The 23,932-nt window shown below is 38.3% G+C and overlaps 1 protein-coding gene across 2 annotated transcripts in view; it reads right to left on the bottom strand.

Annotated features, from left to right (window-relative positions):
- Positions 1-8,987: 8,987 nt before the first annotated feature.
- The window catches only part of FAM83B (family with sequence similarity 83 member B), a 56,774-nt gene continuing 41,829 nt past the window's right edge, over positions 8,988-23,932 (bottom strand). Inside the window, exons 4-6 of one of the 2 annotated variants that reach the window (XR_003926773.1) lie at positions 19,685-19,809; positions 14,294-17,530; positions 8,988-12,476 (exon numbers count right to left, since the gene is read on the bottom strand). Coding sequence is in view for 1 of the 2 variants with exons in the window: in XM_030037970.1 (XP_029893830.1) it covers positions 15,172-17,530; positions 19,685-19,809 (2,484 nt within the window). In the remaining variant the exon portion in view is untranslated. Of the gene's footprint in view, positions 12,477-12,520; positions 17,531-19,684; positions 19,810-23,932 lie in introns of those variants that run through there. The other variant, XM_030037970.1, reaches the window with a different exon arrangement.

The raw sequence follows: 23,932 nt of genomic DNA, 5'->3' as shown, positions 1-23,932 counted from the left end.
AAGGGCAAAACGAAAATGAGAAATGAAATGAAAAAGCTTTCATTTCAGGGCATTGGTATCTCCTTACAAAAAATTTTCAGCTAAAAATCCCTGACTAGCTGTAGTCTGTGCAGTTCATATCCAGTCTAGTTATAATCTTTTTTTTCTTTAAGGAGTGATTAGAATTTTTTTTTTTTTTTAAATTACCAAGATGCAAACTTAAGAAGATTCACTTATGCAATGATGTGCTGGTAAAGATATAGATGCATGGCAGTAGTTTAACGGCATGATAAACAATGAAAACATACAAATAGTAAAACTGATAAATAAAAGCCAAAACCAGTTTGATTTTGAGTATTTCTGGTCCTGTATAGCTACTCAGTTCAAAGTGCTTTAAAGAGAGTTATAATCAGAGAGGTGCTTAGCACTTTATAAAAATCTGTCCCTTCCAAAGGGTTTCTTACTGGTTGTCTTAAAATGCATTCCCAGACTTTTGCTGCTTCAGTGAACCATGGGTATAGTATGCAGATCTACAACCAAAGAAATTTGTTACAAAGAAGGAAAAACAAAGCAAAGTGCCTGATTTTGAAATAAGCTTCAGACTGATGGTTGCGTTTATTGGTGCTAGTCCAGCTGTTCGTAAGGGCGTGTAGCACATCGTTCTGTAGTCAAGCTTAGCCTCTGGCTTACAGCAGGTATTTCAATCACTTGTTCAATTAGTGTGGCCGCTCCCTCAGCACGGCTCAACAAAAACCTCCTTAAAACATTGGGAGATACTGGCACAGGCTTGGTGATTAGTTTTACATCTTTTGTGCAAATGTCAGCAAGGAGACAAGCTGTCGCTTCCAGGGGCTGGAGGGGCCGGGGTCCCCAGGAAGGGTTACCGTTACCAGCCCCGGCCCTCCACGCCGTGTGTCCCAGTGAGACGTCTGCACCCAGGTGCAGCTCGGCTCTCCTCACTGCTCAGGTCTCGGTCTCTTCACCAGTTGTTAACAAGGGTACCTTGAATTTGGCCCACCTGGGAGCTATTCCATAGAGGAATCTGCCTCTATCTGTGGCTAGCAAGAGAACACATGGCTGATGAAGGAGTGCAGTGAACCCCTTCCTGACCCTGCAGAAGGTGTGTGTATCTTCTGGGTGGTTTGTCCGGGAGGCCCTGTCATCCTGCTCACTTCCATGGGAGCTATTCCAGCAGCCTGCCTCCTCCCTGCAGCACAGCATTTGCTTTGCTCTCAGTGCTGTGAGGAGAAGCAGCCACATGAATCCCTAGCACTTGTCAGCTCATTTTCCCTTCTTGGCAGAAAATTTTGAGGAAAAAAAAAAATCGAATAGCAGAGTAGAATTAATCCTACAAATGTTAAGCAATGTTGCTTTAAAAAGAAACAAACAAAGAATTACCCTTTTATTGCCACAGTAGATTTCTTAATGCAAAATTAAACACGCTAATTTAAGAGCACCATTGAAACTAATACAATGATTGTGGAACAAGTCACGTAGAAACCTTCTTAGTTAAAATTTCAAAAAGCCAAAGATATTTATTCAGAGCTGCAAGTGCTGTAAATTACAATGACTAATATTAAAAGAGATTTACGCAGCACAGTTGTTCCCATCTTTTTCACAAGGCTATAAAGTTAGACCCAACCTATTCAAATAAACCTAGTTGTAAGTTACAGAAGTATTTCAATCAAATAATGAAGCAGGAGAAACTTATTCAGCACTCTGTCCTGAAGGTTATAATGCATATAACTCAGAAAATTAAAAAATTGAGACATTAAGGGGCAATTTAGGATCTCTTACCGGCTAGACAGAAAGGAAATGAGACGGCAGCAGCCAGCTGTACAATGCGCATAGGGAAAGTATTGCGACTTGTCCCTGGCAGCTGCAGGGAGGTAAATGGAAGATTTTTTAATTTTATTTTTGCAGTGGGGTTACTACGTACTGGGAAGAGCAAAAATGGACCAGAAACCAGATCAGCGAAAGTACCACCTGCACAACACTCATTTTTTTCACATTGATCCAAATTTTTAAGCCTCAAAAGCCAGCCTAGTTTCTGTCTGACTGGGAAGTCACTGGGGCCCAGTCAGCTGTCAGCATTACAGTCTTCTGATCACTTAAGTTCTGCTTTTAGTCACCCCTAAGGGGCCTGAATCTTGCTGGCAGAGAGACAATCATCACCTCTCTCACATCTATGCCTTTAAAGTTTTTGAGTTAAGCTGTCCTCCATTTATAGCCCTGGAGGTACCTGGTGCATCTATGCCTGGTCTGTGTGTGTCCCTGGGTGGTGCAGAAGGTTCACACAAAGCTGAGGGGAAACCAGTAGCTCCTCAAGACTGCCCCTGTAGGAGCACCACTGTTGAAGCTGAGCCATCAGGTAGCAAAACAGATAAGGACAAAAAAAGAGGGGCCTGTTGACTGAGGCATTTATTCAGGGGAAGAAGGAATCCTGCCTTTTGGTCGTTGCATCCAGCTCTGCTTCTTTATTTTAGCTTAGAGGACAAATGGAAGATACAAAAATGCGGTTGCATGGCTTGGTTAGAAATCAAGTCTTAGCTGGCTACAGAAGAAGCCTGTGGAAGAACTGCTGAATCTTAATCTCCCAAGTGCTAGTCCAGTCCTTCATTTAAAAATATTGCCCATCCTGAAAATCAGGATTTGGAACTGCCCTCTCTTGAGTGTAAATCAGCATGGAAATTGCCTCAGTGTTATTTAGATGTAGCAGCTGTAGGCTCTAGTATTAGCTGGAAGTAATGAATACATTATTAACTGTGTATTACAGCAAGCAGGACCCATTCGTTCACACTACTTTTATTTTATGATTCATCTCTAGTTTTTCATCTATACAGGGAATATGCATCATGTACATGAAAAAAAAAAGCAACCAAAAAGATATTTGAAAAAATCTGTCATTGGGTTGCTCTTTTCTATACACTTTCTTCTGCTGATGATCCTTCTATGCCTGCATCATCATCATACTGAAAGCAAATTAATTATATGTTTCCTAAGTATCACTTCATATAATTGATTAGTAGCTAAAGTAAACCTCAAAGAACGCTCCGTTCTTAAGTTTGGAGTTCAGTAAGGAACCATCTGCAAGACCAGAGCTGTTTATAAATATGACCTTTTTTCTGAAGCATTTTAGTACCTTGTCAGGTCAAACACATAAATATTAAATATTTTTTTTAAATTTAGTTCTATAAATATTATATATACACAAAAACCATGGGCTATAATCAGTTATCATATGAAGACTGGTATCAAAATAATACATGGGTACCAAACCTCAGAAACCATGAATGGCTTATATGCCAGTTTTGTCATCTCTTCTATGGTTGTGTCTATACTTTTGCCAACACAAAAGAACAGAGATATCTGAGCAGGCTTTGAACTATGGCACTTCAGATACTTTAGCAATCTCATTATAAATGCAAAATTGGCTGTTGCTTGAACATTCCTCTGGAGTATCATTATGCAGTGATGCTGTTGCTATGCTGTACCCATAAACGCATGGGTAGCAGTGTGGGGAGGAAAGGAATTTCTTTCAGGAAATGAGGAAAAAACTGAAGACCGGGTCTTTTATCATTGTTGCGTGCATGAAATTTTCATCAGATGAGGAACGCTGCAGACCAGACTTGCTTGAGACTTCTCAGAAGTAGAGCTATTATCTCACCATACTGATAAGGTCAGATTCCTGTTTCTTATGGTTCTATGTCATTTTGTGTTTTCCACTGGAGAAATGACAAATCACACCACTGGTCCCTTTTCCTGCCTCCTCAGCACGTCTCCCTGCCACAACAGTCTGCTCCCACCTGAAAAGGGACTTCAGAAGTATCAGTGGGGGGAGACCTTCTCGCTTTTTCCCTTTCTGTGATATTCATGTAGATATTTCAGTTTCACAAACTGCTCACCTGCCAGTAACAGAAATCTCACCAAGACCTGGCGTGGTCATTCATCAACATCAAGAGAAAAGATTTTGGGACTGGATTTTCTAATTATTTAGCCTGACAGTGCATGAGTCAGAACAGGATGCAGGTCTTCTACCTCTAGATTTGAGCTCCACACTTTAAATAAATAAATAGAAACAATTACAGGGACGATAGGGGATACCTACAGAGTGTTTGGTCAGGAGTTCATCCAGTTGCTGGGAAGCACTAAAACCACCAGGTGAGGTTCCCCCTCCACTGCGCACTGGGCGCACTGAGCACCGTGCTGGCACGGCCTCTGCCTCACCTCTGCGGTGCTCTGCGTGGGCAAACTCAGCTCTCTGCTCACGTAAATAACAGAGGGTTGTAGCTTTTGTAATTTTCTGAGATTTGTGTTCAAAGACTAAAGGCGCAGGTAAGCTTGGTGCTCCGTGTGAAATGCTAGCCTGGGCTTTACAATGCTTTTAGTTGTCACCTTATTTTGTTTGTCACTTCAAAGCGCTGCAAAATTGGCTTGCTGCTGGCAGGGAATTAAAATATGCCAATGTTCGTTTTTGCTGCCTCAGGCAGATGGAGGGACTAGTATCTTCTCTCCTCTGATTCTTCTTCCTGTTTAATTAAGAGATTTGTAGGCATGTATTCAAGTATTATGACATAAATGCTTTGACCCACATTTCCTCTCACATTAAAACAATTTCTAAAGAGTTCAAGGGCATAATGGTTCATGCTTCTCAAGTAAGAGGAAAAAAGTATTCAATTACTCGTGAAAGAACACACTAAAATATGCTTCATGGTATACTTCTTGAAACTTGAGGTAGCTAAAGTTTGCAAGGTCATATAATTCTGGAACCCAAGGCAATCGTGGTAATGCAGTTATTTAAAATTCAAAGGAAGAGAATTTATTAATAATAAAAGGTATTTGATCTTGGGGAAGGAAAAATTAAGATTTATTTAGAAGAAGAGAAACAAATACATTATTTCTGTTCTAACATAAAAATTTATTTTTTATTTAATTTATTTATTATTCAGACTTTCTAAGACTTGCCATCTAAAGACATCTATACATTCCTGACGTTCTTCTGAAAATAAGCTCTCCAAGTTGTCCATGTGACCAAAATTCAGTATGTTATTCCCTAGAAAGGTGACCTTTCTGAAGTGCAGACTCACGTGTGAACCCTGGAACTCTCATTACGTGACTGACAGCGTCCTTTCCAAAATTACACAAGTAATTTTCAGGCTTTACAGATTTGAAAAGTATTTATGTCTCTCCCTTAAAAATCAGTAAGAGTTGAGCACAATGAGTCTTTTCAAGATATGCTTGTTTGCAAAATATAAGGCGTAAGTCTTCAATTTCCAAATCCCTGCCATGATTTTTAACATTTTACTTCAAAACTGAGCACGACAGATTTATCACATCTGCTGTTGTTTATTTCTTTTTGTTGCTACTAGGTCAGTAAAAGCAGGTGTGCGTCAGACCTTATGCGAGTGTATATCCAAGTGTAATGCTCACTCTTTTTCATGAGGTTTAATAGTGCTTGCTCAAGGAAATGCAAATTAAGTAAATGTTGATTGAATTCAGACTGTCAGCTATCAACTTCATTTACTATTACTCTCTCAAGGTCATGAGATTAACTTTGTTATAAATAATTGATCTGAAAATAATACAAACAAATTATTGGTTTGTGAACTGAATAAAATATTGCCTGTTAACCTAAAGATTATAGACTGTAAATGTTCATCTACTGAGAAAGTAATCTCTTTTGAATTGTAGATCATCGTTGAATATACCTGATGTCTCTAGAGCCGATCAAGCTGGAAAATAAGAGTGTGTTTGTATGTATATACATATATATATACATATATAACCTTCAAAATATTAGCTCTGTAACAAGGGATACTCCTCAGGAAAAATATATTTCAGTACAGATTTTGTTTTAAAAATCCCGCCAAGGGGTGAATGAAATAATCCGATAAATGGGGGGTTAAACACAAGTCTGTGAAAAGTAGTTTTGAAGACCAATGTAAGAGGTACAACTTGTGCCCAGAGGTTTTCAGCAGAGAGCTAAACCCAATATATAGTGTAGAAGCCCTGCTAGAAGAAAAAGTATGAACATGTATGAGACACAAACGTGTCCTCTGGTTTACTCTCATTTTCATTGCTTTTTGCTCTCTGGCCACATCTGTGGGGTAGGTGGGGAAAAAAAGGACAAAAATGCTTCAGGCAAAACTCATTCTGTTTATAATCTCCTAAAGGTTCAACACTTTATTGTTTGGGCAGTTTTATTGCTTTAAGTCTGCACACTGTGTACAATGAAACCATAAGGAAATTAAGTTTAAAAAAAACTAGTTTGTGGAACATCCGTTCTCGAAATCTGCAGAGGGAGGTACAGTTCTCTCTTGCAGCTCATGTCTTCCCAGCAAGTGAAAAGGATACACTTTTAGATCCATGATTTGTGATTCTGTCTCTGCCCAATCATTTGAAGCATCAAAGGATGATGGCGTGGTCCCTTGAACAATGGCAGAGAGGCTCTGCTGTGAGTTACTTGGCTGAAAAGAGGTTGTGTACAGTGACATTTCTCCAGAATATTCCCACCACCACTAAGACTTTGCAATGCAGGGACCATCTGAGCCAGAGGTGGGTGTCATTGAAATAACTAAAACCCAGCAACATACTTATTTAAGTGTCAAATACCCAGTGACAGATGCTGTCCTCCTAAAGGCTTTTTATGTAGGATGTGAGAGCAAAATCTGCTGACAAACAGGTTTCTGATCTTCCCAGTTTTTTTTCCTCTAGCTCCTTGGTTTTTTCCCAAAGCCCTTGCCCTGCTCAGAAGAGGAGGAACACAGGATATGAATCTTGAGGTGTTCATAACACCTTTACAGCACTTCTCTGGCTGACAGGGTTATCAGCATGAGAATAAGTATAGGGAAGCAACCACCTGCTTCCCTATGGCTTATATTGATCTTTGTAATGCTTTTAATTAGAGAAAACCTCATGAGGAGTTTCTGAGCGCACCGTGACCCCTAGCCCTGGCTGTCTTATTGACTTGTCCACTTAAAGACCAAGTCCTCAGCTTCTCCTGGAAGCAAGTGTCCAGGGACTTCAACAAAGCTGTTACCAAACTGCAAGAGTTGACTCTCTGTTCCACCTTGGAAAGCACTGAGATATTTTTATTATGAAGAGCAAATCAAACAGAACAATTGAGAAGACCATGGCTGATGGGTTGAAACTGGCCTTTCCACATGAAGAGTAATGGTTAATCTTTTTTGTTATTTGTTGATTACATACTGACATTTATCACAGTGTAGTGCCCCAAGTACCACCACTTCAAGATAAAAAATAGCTGGGTGTCTCAAATACAGTGTGAAAGTTGGTAATTTCTGATACATAGGGAAAAGCTGTTTATTATATACAAAGATCTGCAACATCAAAAGTGACAATTTTACAGGCACTTAATAGAAACAAGATTTTCGGTCAGTATGTGCTTGTACTAAACAAGACCCAGTTTACACACCTGGAAACGGACTCTCCAAGTCACTCATATTATTGGTAAATTCAAGGCAGTGGTACTGGACGGAGGTAAAACGAGGAGACGCTCGTGTCTGCACCCAGAGCTGCTCCGGCGAACGAGAGCAGTGCAGCTTTGGGCTTCCCATCTGCCGAAAGAGGATGACAGCTCTAACTCAGCTACAAGGAATCCTTTGAGATTCAAGCAATTCTGCCATAACTCACTCTAATTATTCTAGTTTTCAACAATGTCTTTTCAAAGACTGGCACATTTTAATTTTCAGTAATGAATGCCATGCAAGTATTTTCCTGTCAGAAATCCCCAACTCATACAGTCATCAGTCTGTCCTCATTTGGCTATAGGCATAGCTTCCTACTCAATCTAATCAGTATGTCCAGAAAATGAAAAAGTTCAGTTTTTTAAATATTTACCTAGCGATGCTGCAATGCTGCAGACAGAGTTGCTGGCAGGGTAAGTTTAGGTTGGACCTATGTGAGGAAAACAGGAAGGAAAGGAGAAGAGATGGGAATTGTAATGACTTCTTGTGTGTGGGAACTGAGAAAAGGCTTGAGCTCAATTACCTGAGATGAATTTTACTTATATTACTATGTAAGTAGAAGTTCCTGTACAAGTAGGAGCCTTGGTATTATGCATACAGGTACATGCATGTGTGCGGGCATACATACTGCCACAACCCCAACCATCAAAGTTTTCATAGGTGCTGAGTAACCACCTCACTGTTTTATAACCTTTGCCTTTTTAACTTTTCACTTCCTCTCTTCCTCTTCATTTCCTTCCTCCATTAAGTCTAAATACAGACCCTAAGCTGTTCAGAAAGGCTACTGTGCTTCTTACTGTTTTTTCAAAGGCACCAAGCAAATATTCAGGATTTAAAATCAATTTCTCATTAGCCATTCAGTAGTAGCATGCACTTATGCATGGAGTTGTCTGAAGCTAATTCTCTCAAGCAATGTGATGGAAGTGATTTTTTCCAATAGCATTTACAAGGGAAGAGGTAGGCAAACAGATTTCTGAAGGATGTTTCATGTAAACAGGAAAGAGGAAAATAAGGTGGAGGTGGAAGGAGGACACAGAAGAGACTATTGAACCTGACATCGCTAGCAAGGCCGAATTAACAGGAAGGCAAACGAATCCAAAATGTCAGAGCAAGGAGGTGATACAAGTAAACATGGGATGCTAACATAATTGACCTCACCCTGTTTAATTTTTGATCCAGCTTATCGCTACCTATATTTTATTCCAGAAATTTTACACTGAAGTAATGTCAGCTTTGGTGCTTTCTCTGTTGTTTGGGTGGACTCTTGGCCCCGTAGAAGGTGCAGCAGATGTGCAAACAGTGATGCTGTCACAAAGCAGCTTTGAGACCTCAGTTTATAACACTTCACTCAACACATCTGATGTCAGCATTTTTAAAAAGATGTTCTACATTTTGAAATAAGAAATGTTAATAACATCATGAGCCAGTGGAAACAAGAACACAGGAAAGAGCTGAGCTTTAAAAGAAACATTGTATTTGGTAAAAAATAAAGGAATAAATTATTTCAAGACAACTTTTGGTTTGTATCTGTACATACACAGTATATCCATAACATAGCTGCTATGTAATGCAGGAATTCCACCTTAAGAAAAAGGATTTACATATCAAGTAACAATTTTAAATGAAACCAGCACAGGCTTTTACATCCATCAGTACTGAAACCAACTTGATGGAATTCCCTCCCTGCCCCACCCCCCGAAATTACCCAGTAAAATCTATTCTGGGCCTTGGGTATTTGTAGCACCCCTCATACTTGTTTTACAGCATCTAGAGCAGTGTTTCTCAGCTTTTTTTAATCAAAGAGCACCTGATTATTCTTTTTTTTTTTTTCCTGCAGCATTGGTGTACCAGCTTTCATTTTCAACTGGTAAAAAGTACATTATGAATGTTTACTTACGAGTTTTCTGATTTTACTTGCTTCCTTTGCTGTACACGGAAATATGTGCAAATGCTTTTCTGTTTTGTCTAGTTGTGTTTTTTTAGTCATCTGAATTCACTTCCATGTCACCTTTGAAATCTTATGGATCACCAGGGATCCACAGATCCTGCACTAAGGAAGATTGATCTAAACTCTGAAACCAGAATAATGATATTTTAACACCAGCTAATGTGACATTTGGAAGAAACATGTTAGACATGGTGTTGAAACAGGGTATCACCATGGGTCAAAATTAGACATGGCCCAAGGAAAAGAATGAAACCATATATTCAGCAGTCTTCCAAAATACATCAGCTAGGACTACACTGAGATTTTTTACACCAAAATCTAACAAACATGTATGCTTGGTGTTATGCTTTATCCAGGGACTGCCTAGTTCAAAAAGCTAAGTGTGTGTTTAATGCCTTGTTGGATCGGTTCTTCAGAGTATTATTCAAGGGCTTGGGAAGCTGTAGACAGTCTGAATTTTGAGCACGCTGATTGTTAAATGAGGCAAGAAGAGACAACGTACAAATGACATATGAGTCCTGTGGTTGAATGCTAATAAATGAGTTGCATTCATTTCTCAAACACAAAAAAATATTACCACTGGTGCATAGTCTTTAAAAATATTTCTACTTCAACTGTCATAAATTTTATCTGCTTTGGAGAGAAAAGAAGCATTTTTTATCCCAGCTGTATTTACATATGGAAGCAACACTATCAAAATAAACATGTTTCATGGGTCTCTTATCAGAAGTGATTATTTCCCCCCTCTAACTATTTTTTGCACTTACCCATGGAATTTTTAGTTAGCGTAACACAAGTGGTGGGAAAAAGATGCATAGTCTTCACAGAAGCTTCTTCTGAAGGCATATCCAGTCATTTTTAGTAAATCAGATTCTCTTCCAGAAATATGCAAAGATATTTTCAAGATATACACATATTGATTTGGGAATGTAGGCCCCTGTATCCCCCTGGCTTTTCAGAAATAGGACTTGACCACTTTTTAAAGTGTTACATCTATGACAATTGCTTTTAAATATGACCTGGGGGGATCACTCTAAGCAAGAAGGAGGTTAAGGGGATTAAAACTTAAGTAGTCAACATCACTAAAGTAGAAATCTGCACTACTAGCTTTGCTTATCAGCAAAGCAGCTCTGTTCTGAGCTGTCCAAGAGCAAATGTTTTCTTCCATCCTGTTTCTCAGCACAGAAAACAGTTCTCAGAACATGCAACACATCTTTGGCAACAGTTAAAATGTGAAGAAGAGAGACCTAACTGTAACTCTTAGTTTTGAGTTGAAAATGATGAAAAATTTCAGACCCTATAGAAAGGTACCAAGACATCTGTAAGCACCTGTATGAAATAAAGAATGAAATGGCAAGAGGGCCTTTTGAGCATTGCAGTCTCCTCTCTTGTCACCGGAATGCTAGTGGAATATGTACTCATGCAAGCAAAGACAAAATTGGAGTAACGTCTCAATTACCCATGAATTACTGCAGCTTTATGTTGCTCTAACTCTCCTGCCTTAAATGAAAACTAAAAAAAACCCCAGATACTGTCCTGTGCAGTACAACCTTGGTATGGGGAATAAATCACAGTGAGTACCACAGTAATCTTACTGATCTCTCTGCATTACACAGTTGCAAAGCTACTTGTTGGTTGTACAGCTTATCCCACATAACGCTACAAATTAAAAAATAAAAAATTCTTATACAGCTTAGTGGAGCCATTTTCGATTTTATTTTTACATTGTCTTGCAACAGATTTTGGTATTATTTTTCTTACGACTTTTTTTATAAACAACAACATTTCCTAATACATTTCAGAAAGCTGAAAAATGATCAAACTTTTTTTCTCTGAATAGTACTTTTTCACTTATCGATGCACAAACATCTATTGCCTGATAAGATTTTTTTTTTCCTCTCAAGGTTTGTAACAAATACTACTGCCCTCATGTATTAGACAGCTGGAAATTTAATATTTCTTAATTTTTAACCTTTCATTACATATAGTGCATGTTTGTTAGCATGAATAAAGAGTGCAGTGTAAGCACATCAATAAGAGAACAACCAACATTTTGCAATCTGAGGCGGTAAAAATTGTTTATTACAAGGCTGAAGAAATGAAGCAATTGATTGACTGAGTATTATGACCTTAGGTAGGGGTGGTTTATTTATGACATGAATTGAATGGGCACCGTATGAGGAGCCTGTATGTCCCAGCTGCACTGCCCGCCACTGCCGACGGTGCTCTTGAGGGCCACGCTCAGCATTGCATAACTGATCAGCTTTTGCACGGACACCCTCCTAAATCTATTATGGTGCTAATGGAGTTTTATTTAATGTAGAAATGACACATAATTTTTTATGGGTTTCACAACTCCCAAGTCATTTGGCCAAATGACCGTCACGCACGGCAACAGCTATTACTTCACAGCCTTACAAAACTGGGAGTGCGTTGGGTGTGTGCAGGGTGGAACAAGCTTGCAAGGTGCAGAGCGCATTTAGGACACATTAAACAAAATATATCTCCTTGGAAAAGCAGAAACATCAAGACAAGCTTGAGAAAAGGAAGTGCAAAAATATAAACTTTATTTTTCCCTCCAGAAATGTGCAAATCCTTTTTTTTCACTGATGCAGGTATCTTTCCCTCCCGGCCCCCCCCCCCCCCCCCCCCCCCCCCCAAACTTTTCCTTTCTATTTTGTGAACAGCTGGTTTCCCACAGAGACATGAGGCAAATCAGACAGGACTGGGTGAGCACTGTTTTCCCACCTTTAACACAATTCTGGAGGGAACAATGTCACAGTTGGTCCTTGCACCACCAGTGGAGCTCCCCAGTGTGCTCCCCCACCTTCAAAACCGCAACTGCAGGCAGGGCATTGGGCTCCTCTTCCTGTAGCGTCAGAGCCTCATGCTTCCCAAGCAGCACTGGGTCTTGTAACATCCCTAAAATAGTGGTGTCAGTACATTAAGTGCCTGATCCTACTTCCACTGAGGTCCGTGGTGGTCTTTTGCATTCATTTCAATTAACCTCGGATCAGGCCTTAATGTAGCAACACTCCTAGGCGGGATCTGTGAGGAGAGACCTGAAAATGAAAAAAAGAGCTGGTTCTACTGTGATTCTTTTTGCATTAAGTCTATGAGCAGGCTCTTCACTGAAGGTTCTTAATCTGTGTAGGTACAAACAGCAGTATAAATCTATAAACATAGATTTCTTGGTAAATTAAAATATCTGCCCACTCAGGACTCCCTAATTAGCACTCTGAATAATACAGTAAAATATTTCCAAACTGTATCAAAACAGATATCCCAAAGTTTACAACAAAATGGAAAGCACTGTCACTTCAAAACTTGCCCCAAGACCCTTGTTCTCCCTCTCATTTCCTTCCCAAACATAGTACTGCCTACAAGTGTATGTCAGAGCTTGTAAGTATATGAGGGAAAACTAAAGATCCTCCTAAAACCTACCCCCACCATTTTTAGCACCACCTGTGTCTTGATTAAGTTCCTTTGCTGCACTGTTAATTCAGGCACTATCCTGCATAACTATCTGCCCTGCTGAAATATATTAAGAGTTCTATAAAGTACAGTATTGCATTGCTGTTGGCTGTGTAGCTGTGGAAGTATGTTGGGCCTATATTGAAAATGTGCCTGGAGTACTAAGACGACACTCTTTGTCTTGGGTCTGAAAATGCTACCTCTGTTGGGGCAGAGTATTTAAGTATAGATGTTCATTTGGGAAAAATACTAACTATGGCATTTCAACAAGGAGTGAACAAAGTCACCAGTGTTCGTCAAGAAATTCATAACATCTCTTCTGTGGTCACAGGTAAAGGGGACACCTAAGCTTTCAGCAGAGGATTGAGACGCAAGACTTTGTCACTCTCATAAATAAATACCATCCCCACAGTGAAACAGTTACTGATATGATGCATCAGCCTAATAAGGTTGCCCGAGAAACAGTTTGAATAAAAAGCTGACACTGCTTCACTGAAATCCCTGACAGTAACTATGGTGAGTTCACGGGAGCCAGAGCAGATTCTCAGTGAGAAGTAGGTTTCCATATAAAATCTCTTCCCAGGGCCACAAGTAGAAGAGACAAATGAACTCAATCTAGCTGGTGCATGAAATGCTTTTTTCATTTTTCTTTCTAAAGAATAAAGCCAAGACCTTCACAGTGGGACTCCTCCATAGAACACTGTAGGACCTTTCAGGTCTAAGAGTGAAGTGGTCTCCTAAAACATGTTCTTGAAACATGAAGACCCTGTATAAGAATTACAAGCTTTCAGCAATTGATTTTCCCAAATTTCTGAATTTGGAACAAAACTGTCACAGAGCATCTTGCAGATAAATGGTTACGGCATTCTTCTATGAGACAACCTCCACATCCAGAAGGGCATGAGCCAGCTGGATGTTCTGGCTGCACACTGCAGATGAGAAGTAGATGCCATGCTGCTGCCCAGACACATCAACCTGCCCATGTTTTTTGTAAGCACTAACCTGGCATAGTCACTTAATATAAGGAAATTTTTTATGACTGAGAGGCTCAGATGAACAAAAATGTGTCCCTTAGACTGCAGTTAGGTGCCTAAATACCTTCATTAAGGTTAAACACTTGCTGCTATCACCCTTCACTGATACTTTCTTTGGCTTAGGAGAGGTGCCTTATTGTTTGATGTGGTGACTTTTACAAAGCTCATTTTTAAATGCCCAATTGCTCCCAGCCTTGTAATATTCATCCTGACATAAGGCAGCATTGCAGGGTTGAGTTTGCAATCTTCCTCATATGCCTAGTCTAAGCACTTGCAATGTTATTTAAAAAAATAGGTTATTAAAGCCAAAGTTGCAAATATATCTGGCGACATTTAAAACAGACTGTTGCATGTGAAACTCAAAAACTTACCTGAGAAATGGAAGTCCACAGACAATTTTTTTTGGAAACACCAAATAGAAAAATGTAACAAAAAGCTATTTTTAGAATACATTACAGAATACTGGCATGTTATACAAATGTAATTAACCCATTGAAATTTAAAGTAGTTGTAAGTTACGTTCAAGGCACCTTTTTTATAAATAGCTTTTTTAACGTTCATTCTACATTCACACTAGTTTATCCATGTAAACAAGTCTGTTGAAGCTCAGATTAAGGTCACTTTAAGATCTGTGTGCCAAATACTTCAGAAAAATATCATATTACATGGAAAATTCAATAACGTAAGATAGATCCATCTGCTGCCCAAACAGTTCGATAGATGCTATGGGCTAAATTATTAACAAGATGAAGCCTAAAAGACATTTTCAAAAATTAGTTTAAAGATAAGTAACATGCAATACATTAACATTTGTGTTTATCATTTGTGTACATAAATGCTGAAAAAATGCAAGCCACTATTCCTAGTGCTATCCTACTTTTAAAGGGCAATTCTTTGGAAACAGTATTATTTGAAGTTTAAAAACATCCTCCATCTTTTTTTTTCCACACTTAATCTTACAATATGCTAGCACGTACTTTCTTCACAAGGAAAATGTATAAAATTAATCTTACAATATAAACACTATAAACAACTCCCTTGAGACATCTTCTGGACACAGAATTTCTGTAAAGACTTAAGTATCACAATTCTAGGATAAGTATGTAAAAATATGTACATTCATTTCAATGTCCTAGACCCAGGAAGAAACCCAAGTAAGCTCTACGAAAGTTGCCCGTCAGTCTGGTTCAGTTAAGATTATGCTCAGCTTCGCTACTCTTGCTGTATTTCAACATAATCAACAAAAGTTTTATTTGTTTTTGTGTAGGAAGTTCCCAAACTTTTGCATAAATCCTCTCAGCTTATTTTCATTAGGTTGCAATGGATGGTAAGCAGTTGAGTTGTAGCTGACCATGTGATTACTCCTGCCATAATTATTCCCTAAGGTCTTGCTTTTGATATCTGAGAGATGTGAACTGCTGTTAGGTGCATTTCCTGCAGGTTGGTTAGCATTTTCCATCTTGCAGAATGGCTCAAAGCGGCTATAAACACGCCTTTCACTCAAACGACATCTTAGCTCCTCTTGGCGTTTTGAGCTTGCCAGCTGTGGTGTCATTGAACTTGCTCTTTGAAGAGCAGAAAGAGGGGCACTTTCGGGAGTAGTATTTGTGGTGATTTCCTTTACGTCTTGATACTGAATCTGTTCTGTATTAAATCTTGGGGTAGATGCATCTCCTGCAGTTTCTATGAACTTACTTTCAAGGGGGCACAAGAGAGGACACTTTTTATTGCTTTCATCAGATGGAGGTTTTTGAGGTTTTGGTGACTTTGGAGACTTTGGAGACTTTGTTGGGCTCCCGGTGACATCTTCCTTACTTCTGTTCAAGCTACCTTGAGAATTCGATGATGTGTTTCTCTTTCTCCTTGGGGAAGAATCTGTCTTATTCTCAGAAATCTTTGGTTTCTGATTCTCTTCTTCAGAAACCAATGTGTCAGAACTACTACACATTCTGTAAAAGGCAGGACCTTTGTTTTTTGACAAATTTTCCTTCTTGTCTGGGGTGAGATTAAGAAGTGACCGCAGTTTCTGGGATCCTTTCTTTAGAAAACTTGGGGAATTCTTACTTTCTTTCTTTGATGTGCAATCCTTACAAGACTCTTCTTTGCTAGCTTCAGAGAGAGCAGCCATAGAGATCGCCTTGCTAGCAGTCGGGCTCTTTAGCTCCCCTTTGAGGTTCTTTTCTTCCTGTGGCAAGTGGTTGGTCACACTGTGCAAACTTTTAGAGCTCTTCAGTGTATCTTCTGGAAGTTTTGGACTAACTGGCTCCTTAAGTCTATGCCTAGTCAATGTGCTGTAAACATAACTGGATGCATGTTTGTTGGCACCAGGGTCTAATATGGACTTTGAATTAAACATGGGAAAACTTCTCCTTTTTAGCATATTTTCATTTTGAAGGTTCTTCAAATTTTCTGCATGTTTGTCCGCACACAGTGTTGTGTACAAGTAGAGAGATGAGTCGCCGGTTGCATTTGAATTTACGCTAGGTTTTGTGTTGTCTGCAATATGAATTCTGTGGTTTTTTGGTGCATCTGATTTAAGTGGGACGTTTGTGCTAAGCTCTTCTAAAATATTACCTGTTCCATTTTCCACACTTGGAGCATGATTAGATGTCCCTTTAGGTGTTGCACTTCCCTCTGACCCAATTATAGTTGAATTTGAAGAACTTGCACAGCTGCTTACTTCCTGCTGTTCAGGTAAAGTTGGCTGAAACACCAATGATGATCGTAAGCGAGAATGAGAATACAGCGCATGAGTTTTAATATTTTCAGCTGTGTCATAGCCATCATATCTGTCACCCAAGGCTGAGCCATTAGACTCTACTGGATAATCTGATTGATCATTCAAATATGACTTAATTCGCCAGTTACGTAGGAACGATTTAGTTGTGTGTTCGAGGGTTGGCATCCTCTGCTGCAGATGGCGGATATGATTATCTGTCCCATTAAAAGACCTCCGTACAATTGAGTTTCTTTCTGCAAGATTTACCTTTGGTCGTGAAAACTGATCGGCAAAACTTTGCTGGGGTGTACTGTAGTTATTTGCATATCCTCCTCGTAATGAAGAAACGATACTAAGGCTATCAGATGGCATTTTCCAAGTATGTGATGGATTGTTGGCTCTATTAATAGCTCTGTTGAGCAATAGGTAAGGTGTCCTTTCTGGCTTCTCCCCAGCATAACTATGTCTCTTCCAGTGCTCATTTTTTTCACTAGGTTGATACTGCTGCATTGGATTTTGCATATTAAAACCTTGATGAAACGGTTGTTTATTATAGGCTTGATTTCTCAAGCCATATTTATCTATTTCATTTACTGCATATCTTCCATGAGTTTTCCAACAAACAGGATCTATCTTGTGAAGCTTGTCTTGCCTACCAAGAAGGTTTCTTTGGCTAGAAACTGAAGCCAAGGAAGACACTGAGTGTTGGTATGTATCATTATCCCAGAGTGTCCTGCGACTGTTTACCCGCACTAATTCTGGGGCAAATGAACTAGGAACAGAAGAACGGGCGTACAGTGTCCTGAACTCTTCATCAAAGGATTCAACCAGCTGTCCTGTGATAACTTGAACCATACTGAGGTTGGTTTTTTCAAATGACCACATAAAGCTGAAAGAAGAACAAAATGACCATTAGAAACAGTTCTTTTGAATTAAAGTATTACACTGGTCCTTCTTGATAAGAAAGTTTTCACATAAACCTGGGTTTTGTACAAATACTTTCTAAATAAATAAATAAATTCTGGGCATGATTCATGTAATTTGGATTTGGAAGGTCTAATCTCATACCAGTCAAACTCAGCTGGAGACTTTCTACTACTTTCAGTGGGAGCAGGAATGAGTCTATAACTACATAATTGCCCTTATAAAAAGTGGATATTGCGAAAAAGTATTCACAAATTTGGAACAGTGGAGTACAAATACCTAATGGAGCAAAATTACCTCTACAAAGACTAAGCCAGGATTGACTAGACCCACTGCATTTAGTCCTGAGTCAGAGAATGTTAATGTGTGGTTATGCTGTGAAAAAAATACATTTGAAATAATATGCAGAATTGCTTCAACAGTTCTGAATGCCCTTCACTCTAAACAAATTTTCAAAAAGATGCACCTCAGAATTGTTAAAAAGTTTACATTTTCTACTACGCACACCAGATTCGATATGAACATTTCTTTTCATTCCAATGGTGACATTCTGATGAAGGAAATTTTCTTCTTTTCTACTCTACTTAGAAAGGCTGAACGAACACAGGTTCAAAGCTAAGTAGCTACAGCTACTTTACAGCTACAAAATGAGATAAAATACATTAACGTGTACATTTAGGGATGTTTCAACAAGCCTCATATCATGGTGTTGAAAGCATGCAATTTGTAGATTACAACAAAGAAAAATGTTTTGTAATCCTATTTTCATGGGGAAAAAAAGTGAAAAAATTAAATTAAATCATTGAACTTGTTTTATTTGCATTTGTCTTCTGGATGTTAGAAAATAGGTTAGAAAATTCACGTAAATAGCTTGATGATTTCATTTTATTTATTTCGTTAGTTTTGTATTTTACAGGAAATAATAGTGTGCTGCAATTAAAACAAATCATGCCGTATAAGTTTTTTCTATTAATTTTCACAATTAAGAATAATGTATTTTGTAATATTTGAAAAAACCCTAAACTTTAAATTGAGTTCAGAGAGCAAGAATTCAGAGAGACTCATCTTTCCTGTTATGAATCACTGGATTCTTTTACAAAGCAAGCTTAACTTCTACAGAAATTGATGATTCCAGCCCCTGTGGTGCTAGGTCTTAAACCAGTGTTATTTTTCAAGGTGAAATGAGAAAAACTATCACATTCTCACAGACTCTAACACTGTGTGTAGATATCAAAGCAGGCAGGGTCTCCCTGGACTCTCTTACACTGATTCATTTATGAACTTGTCACTTACTTCACTACCATTTATATACATCAGTCTGAATTTGGGGCTGGCCAAGACTCAGAGGAAATAAAAAGCCAGATTTTTGAAAGCTTACAGTGGTGGTAGTCTATGAAAGTCAGTGGCTGTGGATCTGGCACCTTGGCTCTACGCTGGCAGAAATTAATTCAGTAGGCCAAAGGAGAGAAGTGTAGCATGAAAAGAAGGAAAATATTTAATAATGTGTGAGATAAAACTGTCCCTGCTTTAACTTAGGTTTTTTGCAGCTCTGCAAAGCTCTAAGTTCTTCCAGCCTATGCTTCACACACATACACTGGAAATAAAATGGAAAGTGGAATAAAGAAACTTAGCCAAATATGAAGAGAGACTATGTCAACTTAACTTGGGCAATTCTGAATTTGACCATGATACACTACAGAGTGCCATAGAATAGGTCTAAGTTAGCTTTAGAAGATTATTATGAGAAGGAACTACCCAAGAGAGCTTATGAAATAATTTTGGCAGCCTTTTCTGGAGTGAATGTTAAACAAGAATAATTCAGACAATATAAAACAAACCAGGATTTTTCTCCCTTTTTAGCAAGTCTCCAGCTGTAGCAAAAACTATATCCTTTATTTCTTATTTGTGAAAAACTAACAAAAGATCTCAAAATTTGTCTCTGTGTTAGGCTAGTTAGCAATAAGTATCTATGATAACTTGTTAAATTACAGAAAAGATAATCAAATTTGCCCATGAAGTTCCCTGGAAGAATTTTCAGAAATAGAAAAAAAACAAATATGCAATAGGAGAGGTACTGAGATGACAGGTTTTCTATGGACACCTCGGTGACTGATCTTACCTGTAAGAACCATATATGACTTTCTTACAGTCAGCAAGAATAAATTTTTGTTCCATTTTTCCATGGAATTTTGCTCCTGTTTTAGAATAGTAATCTTGTCCTTTTACTGTCCGTACCCTCATGTTCTGAAAAACACAATTGAAATACTTTAGTTGGTATACTATATTCCATATTTAGCATCTAGGGCTTTAAAAGACAGAGGTACAGTAGAAGAGTTCTATCACTGCATATTAATAAACTCTGCAGGGAAGTAAACTCTGATCAAACTTGTACCCTAGGAACCCAAAATGGTAGGTTATTGCTTTGTCTTCAAGACTGATAAGATTCCCTGGGACGCAGAAAAAATGAAATTCCGCTTTTCCATAGCCACCACTCCCAGAAATGAGGTTCTGGCACAAGAAGTCTTCAACAAGAGAAGGAGGTTTTGTACCGTAAAAAAAAAATAAATCTTTCATCATCTGATGTACAATATTTAGAAGATTTCTAAGCATCTCAGCTAATCAGAGACAACATCTAAAGAGCCAGGATCACTTTTCTTTTAATCAAACACATCTGCTAGATCTACAAACACAGATACCCCACTCTGAGATGATCCATTGAATGATACCACCCGGTGCCAGAATCGCTTGCAGTTTTACCACCCGTAAGATTTCTCAATCAGCTTTGCACCATGGGATCAATCACATTTGTAAATTCAGAGATGCTATCACAACATGCATAGGTAGCACAAACTCTATGCAGCAGTTAAGTTTGAATTCCATTAAGAAGCTTTAAGTTTTACTCATGCAAACTCAGTAAATTGCACTGTGGAAATTTTCCATGATGGATCTCAAAAATGTGGTCAATTTTTTCTCCCAGACTGTGGATGAAATTGATTCAGTTGAGTTAGTGTCTTTTTTTTTTTCTCTCTACCGTCACTTGTTTTTTTAAGCTCCTAGAAATAAAATAATTCAAAAGAAGTGTTACAACACCTTCTGGACTGTACTAATAAGAATTTTCAGGAAGTTCTTACATGGACGTAGGAAAAAAAATGCATTTATCAGAAATTGCTACAGAAAGGTATTTATTTATAGAAAAAATAAAATTTATATTCAACGCAAAGCAACCTACAGCATCTACCTCATGTGGCTGTAAAATACAAAATGCTTCACAAGACATAAAAATAGCTTGGAATATAGCTGTGAATGATCACAATATTTACTGCAGTTTCTAGCCTTGCAATATTTGTTCTAGCAATGCTAATTTGTGCTAATTTACAAGTATTCCAGTGGGAGTGAAATCCATAGTTCAGCATTGGCAGTAGGAAAACAGAATCTATATGATTATTACATAGACTGTATATATGGAAATAGTGGAATATAAGACTTGTGAATACAGAGGAATGTCTTGCTTCATGGGACTGCTACGAGGACAAGCTGAAAATCACAGCAGACATGTGCTCTGTAAAGGCCAGATACAGATGGATTGGGGCTGTTCATGAAGCAAAATGGATAAGACTGTGTACAGGGTAAATTCAGCAAAATCAGGGGGGTAAAATGAATAGAACAGAATAGAATAGAATAGAATAGAATAGAGTAGAATATTTCAGTCGGAAGGGACCTACGATCATCATCTAGTTCAACTGCCTGACCACTTCAGGTCTGATCAAAAGTTCAAGCATGGTATTAAGGGCATTGTCCAAATGCCTCTTAAACACTGACAGGCTTGGGGCATCGACCACCTCTCTAGGAAGCCTGTTCCAGTGTCTGACCAAACTCTCAGTAAATAAATGCTTCCTAATGTCCAGTCTAACCCTCCCCTGGCACAGCCTTGAACCATTCCCATGTGCCCTACTGCTGGATACCAGGGAGAAGACTCCCTCCCCATTTCCCCTCCTCAGGAAGCTGTAGAGATGTTTAAACTTACAAAAGTATTTAAGACTCTAGCCTATAAAGTATGACTGAGTTTGCAATACAGTTACATAAACCTTTATGTCTATGGGAGCACTTACACATTTACCTAACAAATATTAAGTTCTAATAGATCAAGGTTGTAGGAGTTTTAATGACAGTTTCTATGACACTCCAATGAACTTTATCACTCCAAAAAAGAAAATACAAAAAATTAGGAGAAAATCTCCATGAAATGATAGCACACTTCCAAATAACACATGCTTTCGAAATCAGTATATATTTCACTGTTGGTATCTTAAAACTTTTGTCACAAGAAAAACCAAATCAAAGAAGCAAGAGTTACACTTAAAAGCTGCTGAGTTGGCAAATTATGGTTTGACTCAAGTTATCCAAGTTCTTTAAATTTTATTTATTTATTAGGTGAGTTTTTACTTAGCATTTTTGTCAAGATGTGTTTGAACAAAAAATGCAACTCAGTTAAAATGTACAAAGACAGCATTTAAAAATTACTTTTGTTTGTAACTTGTGACCAAAATGTCTTGCAAATGTGCTACAAATATAAAAGGTAAAGTTTATCTCTTAGTTAGGTAAATAGAAGAAGTATTATCTAGAAGTGCTGTAAAATTTTAAAAAGTAAAAATTTTAAAAGTGAAAAGACAGGTGGATGCTTAGGTCTATTTTCAGAGACAGCTAAGAAAGAATCAATAACAATCCAATTTACATTATTGAATGGGAGGTTAACATAATTTTGCATCTCTACCTGCTAATCACCTTTCATAATCTAGCATTGTGTCTTTCAAGTTTTCTGCACTTTGATTAGAAGTTTTCTTATCAATGAAAGTCAATTTTCCTGCTTTTCCAGTGCAGTTTTAGTTGAACTTTGAACAAGCCAATCCCACTGAAGAAAATTACTCTTTCTCCAGCAGCTACTCAAGCTTTAAGTAAAAGTTATTAAATAAAAAGTTTTTATTTGAAAGTTAAATAGTGTGGAAAAAGTAATTCCTGAAAAAGAAAAAAAGAAAATACCGGACTTTACCCATTCTAAAGATTATCACAACAGTAAACCCTTATTTACTATAAAATAAAATTTTGTGAATTAGTCATGAAATTTGCATTTAGTTCAATGATTGTTTTACCCAATTCTATATACCATGTAATTATTTTTGTATGTCAGATTTCTATGTAACTATATTAAATTATATTTATGTCATTATAATTTGAAAAGGGTAACTTGAGAGGCAGCTTATACCTTTTCAAATAACCATAACAAGTAATGCTGGCCTAAAGATATGCCAGTTGAACACATCAAATCTTATTGAGATAAGGCCTGATTGGTATTGGATGGGATATCACTTGGGAATCTGGAATGCTAGAGGCACAAGCAAAGCTAATGGCTTGCAAATTACTGTACTATACAAAAAATCCTTTGCCTTAGGTACTCCTAAATTGAAATATAACTTGAAGTAGGCATATCTAGAAAAGGAATAAAATTTACATTAAATTGCTGGTTTTTAAAAAAAATCGTAGCCACTGCTTCCTCTGTTCTCCTTTTCCTTCTCTTCAGTATTATTCCTCCTGCAGTTTTTCTGTCCTGCTTCCTTAATCCTCCACTCTTTCCCTGTCTTGGTAGGTCATCCACTAACAGACGGGAACATGGCATTAGAAAGGCATGTGCCAGAGATCATGCTCACCTTTCTCACATAACACTCCCTTTTCCTCCACAGTTCGTCTGGCATTCGTCACCTCCTTCAAACCCGCTCTTTAGGAGCCAGGGATGCATACTTTGAATAATCGCCCAAAATACAGACAGTATTTGAGGACATATAGTAACAGTGTGTTCCACTCAGGATTAGAAGCAGTAAATATATACATACTGAATTGCAAGCCCCATTTGGTATCAAATACTGGGCTTCACCTTCCTACTTCATTTCATCCTCAGGCTAGAGGACTCCCCTGCTAACAGTAGCATGTCACTGATCACTGCATCATTGTGGGTAAAGCAATAATTCATTTATGAATCCTGAGAGGAAAATCCTGAGCAAATGAGAAGCCAACAAACCCACACATAATGAAGGAACCAAGCTAGCCCGATGGGACACACAAACGTATGTAAGATCAGCCACAGTGAGTCAAACAGAAAGTCTGTCTGGTCCTGTAACATGTTTATGTCAGTGACTGCTAGTGGATGCATATGGAAGAATACTTTAATCAAGCACTTGATGTTTTAGGAGGTTTCTGAAGGCAGACACAGGATCTTCTCCCTCCTCCAAAAGCAGGTTGTAGGTAGGACACTCAGGGACGTTTGAATCATCCAGAAGCTGCAGTTTAAGGATGGCCATCAGGGCCATCCAGTTAA

The sequence above is a fragment of the Aquila chrysaetos genome, chromosome 15 (assembly GCF_900496995.4).
Source record: "Aquila chrysaetos chrysaetos chromosome 15, bAquChr1.4, whole genome shotgun sequence".
In the NCBI taxonomy this organism is placed as follows: Eukaryota; Metazoa; Chordata; class Aves; order Accipitriformes; family Accipitridae; genus Aquila; species Aquila chrysaetos.
This window is presented reverse-complemented; position numbering and strand designations above follow the sequence as displayed.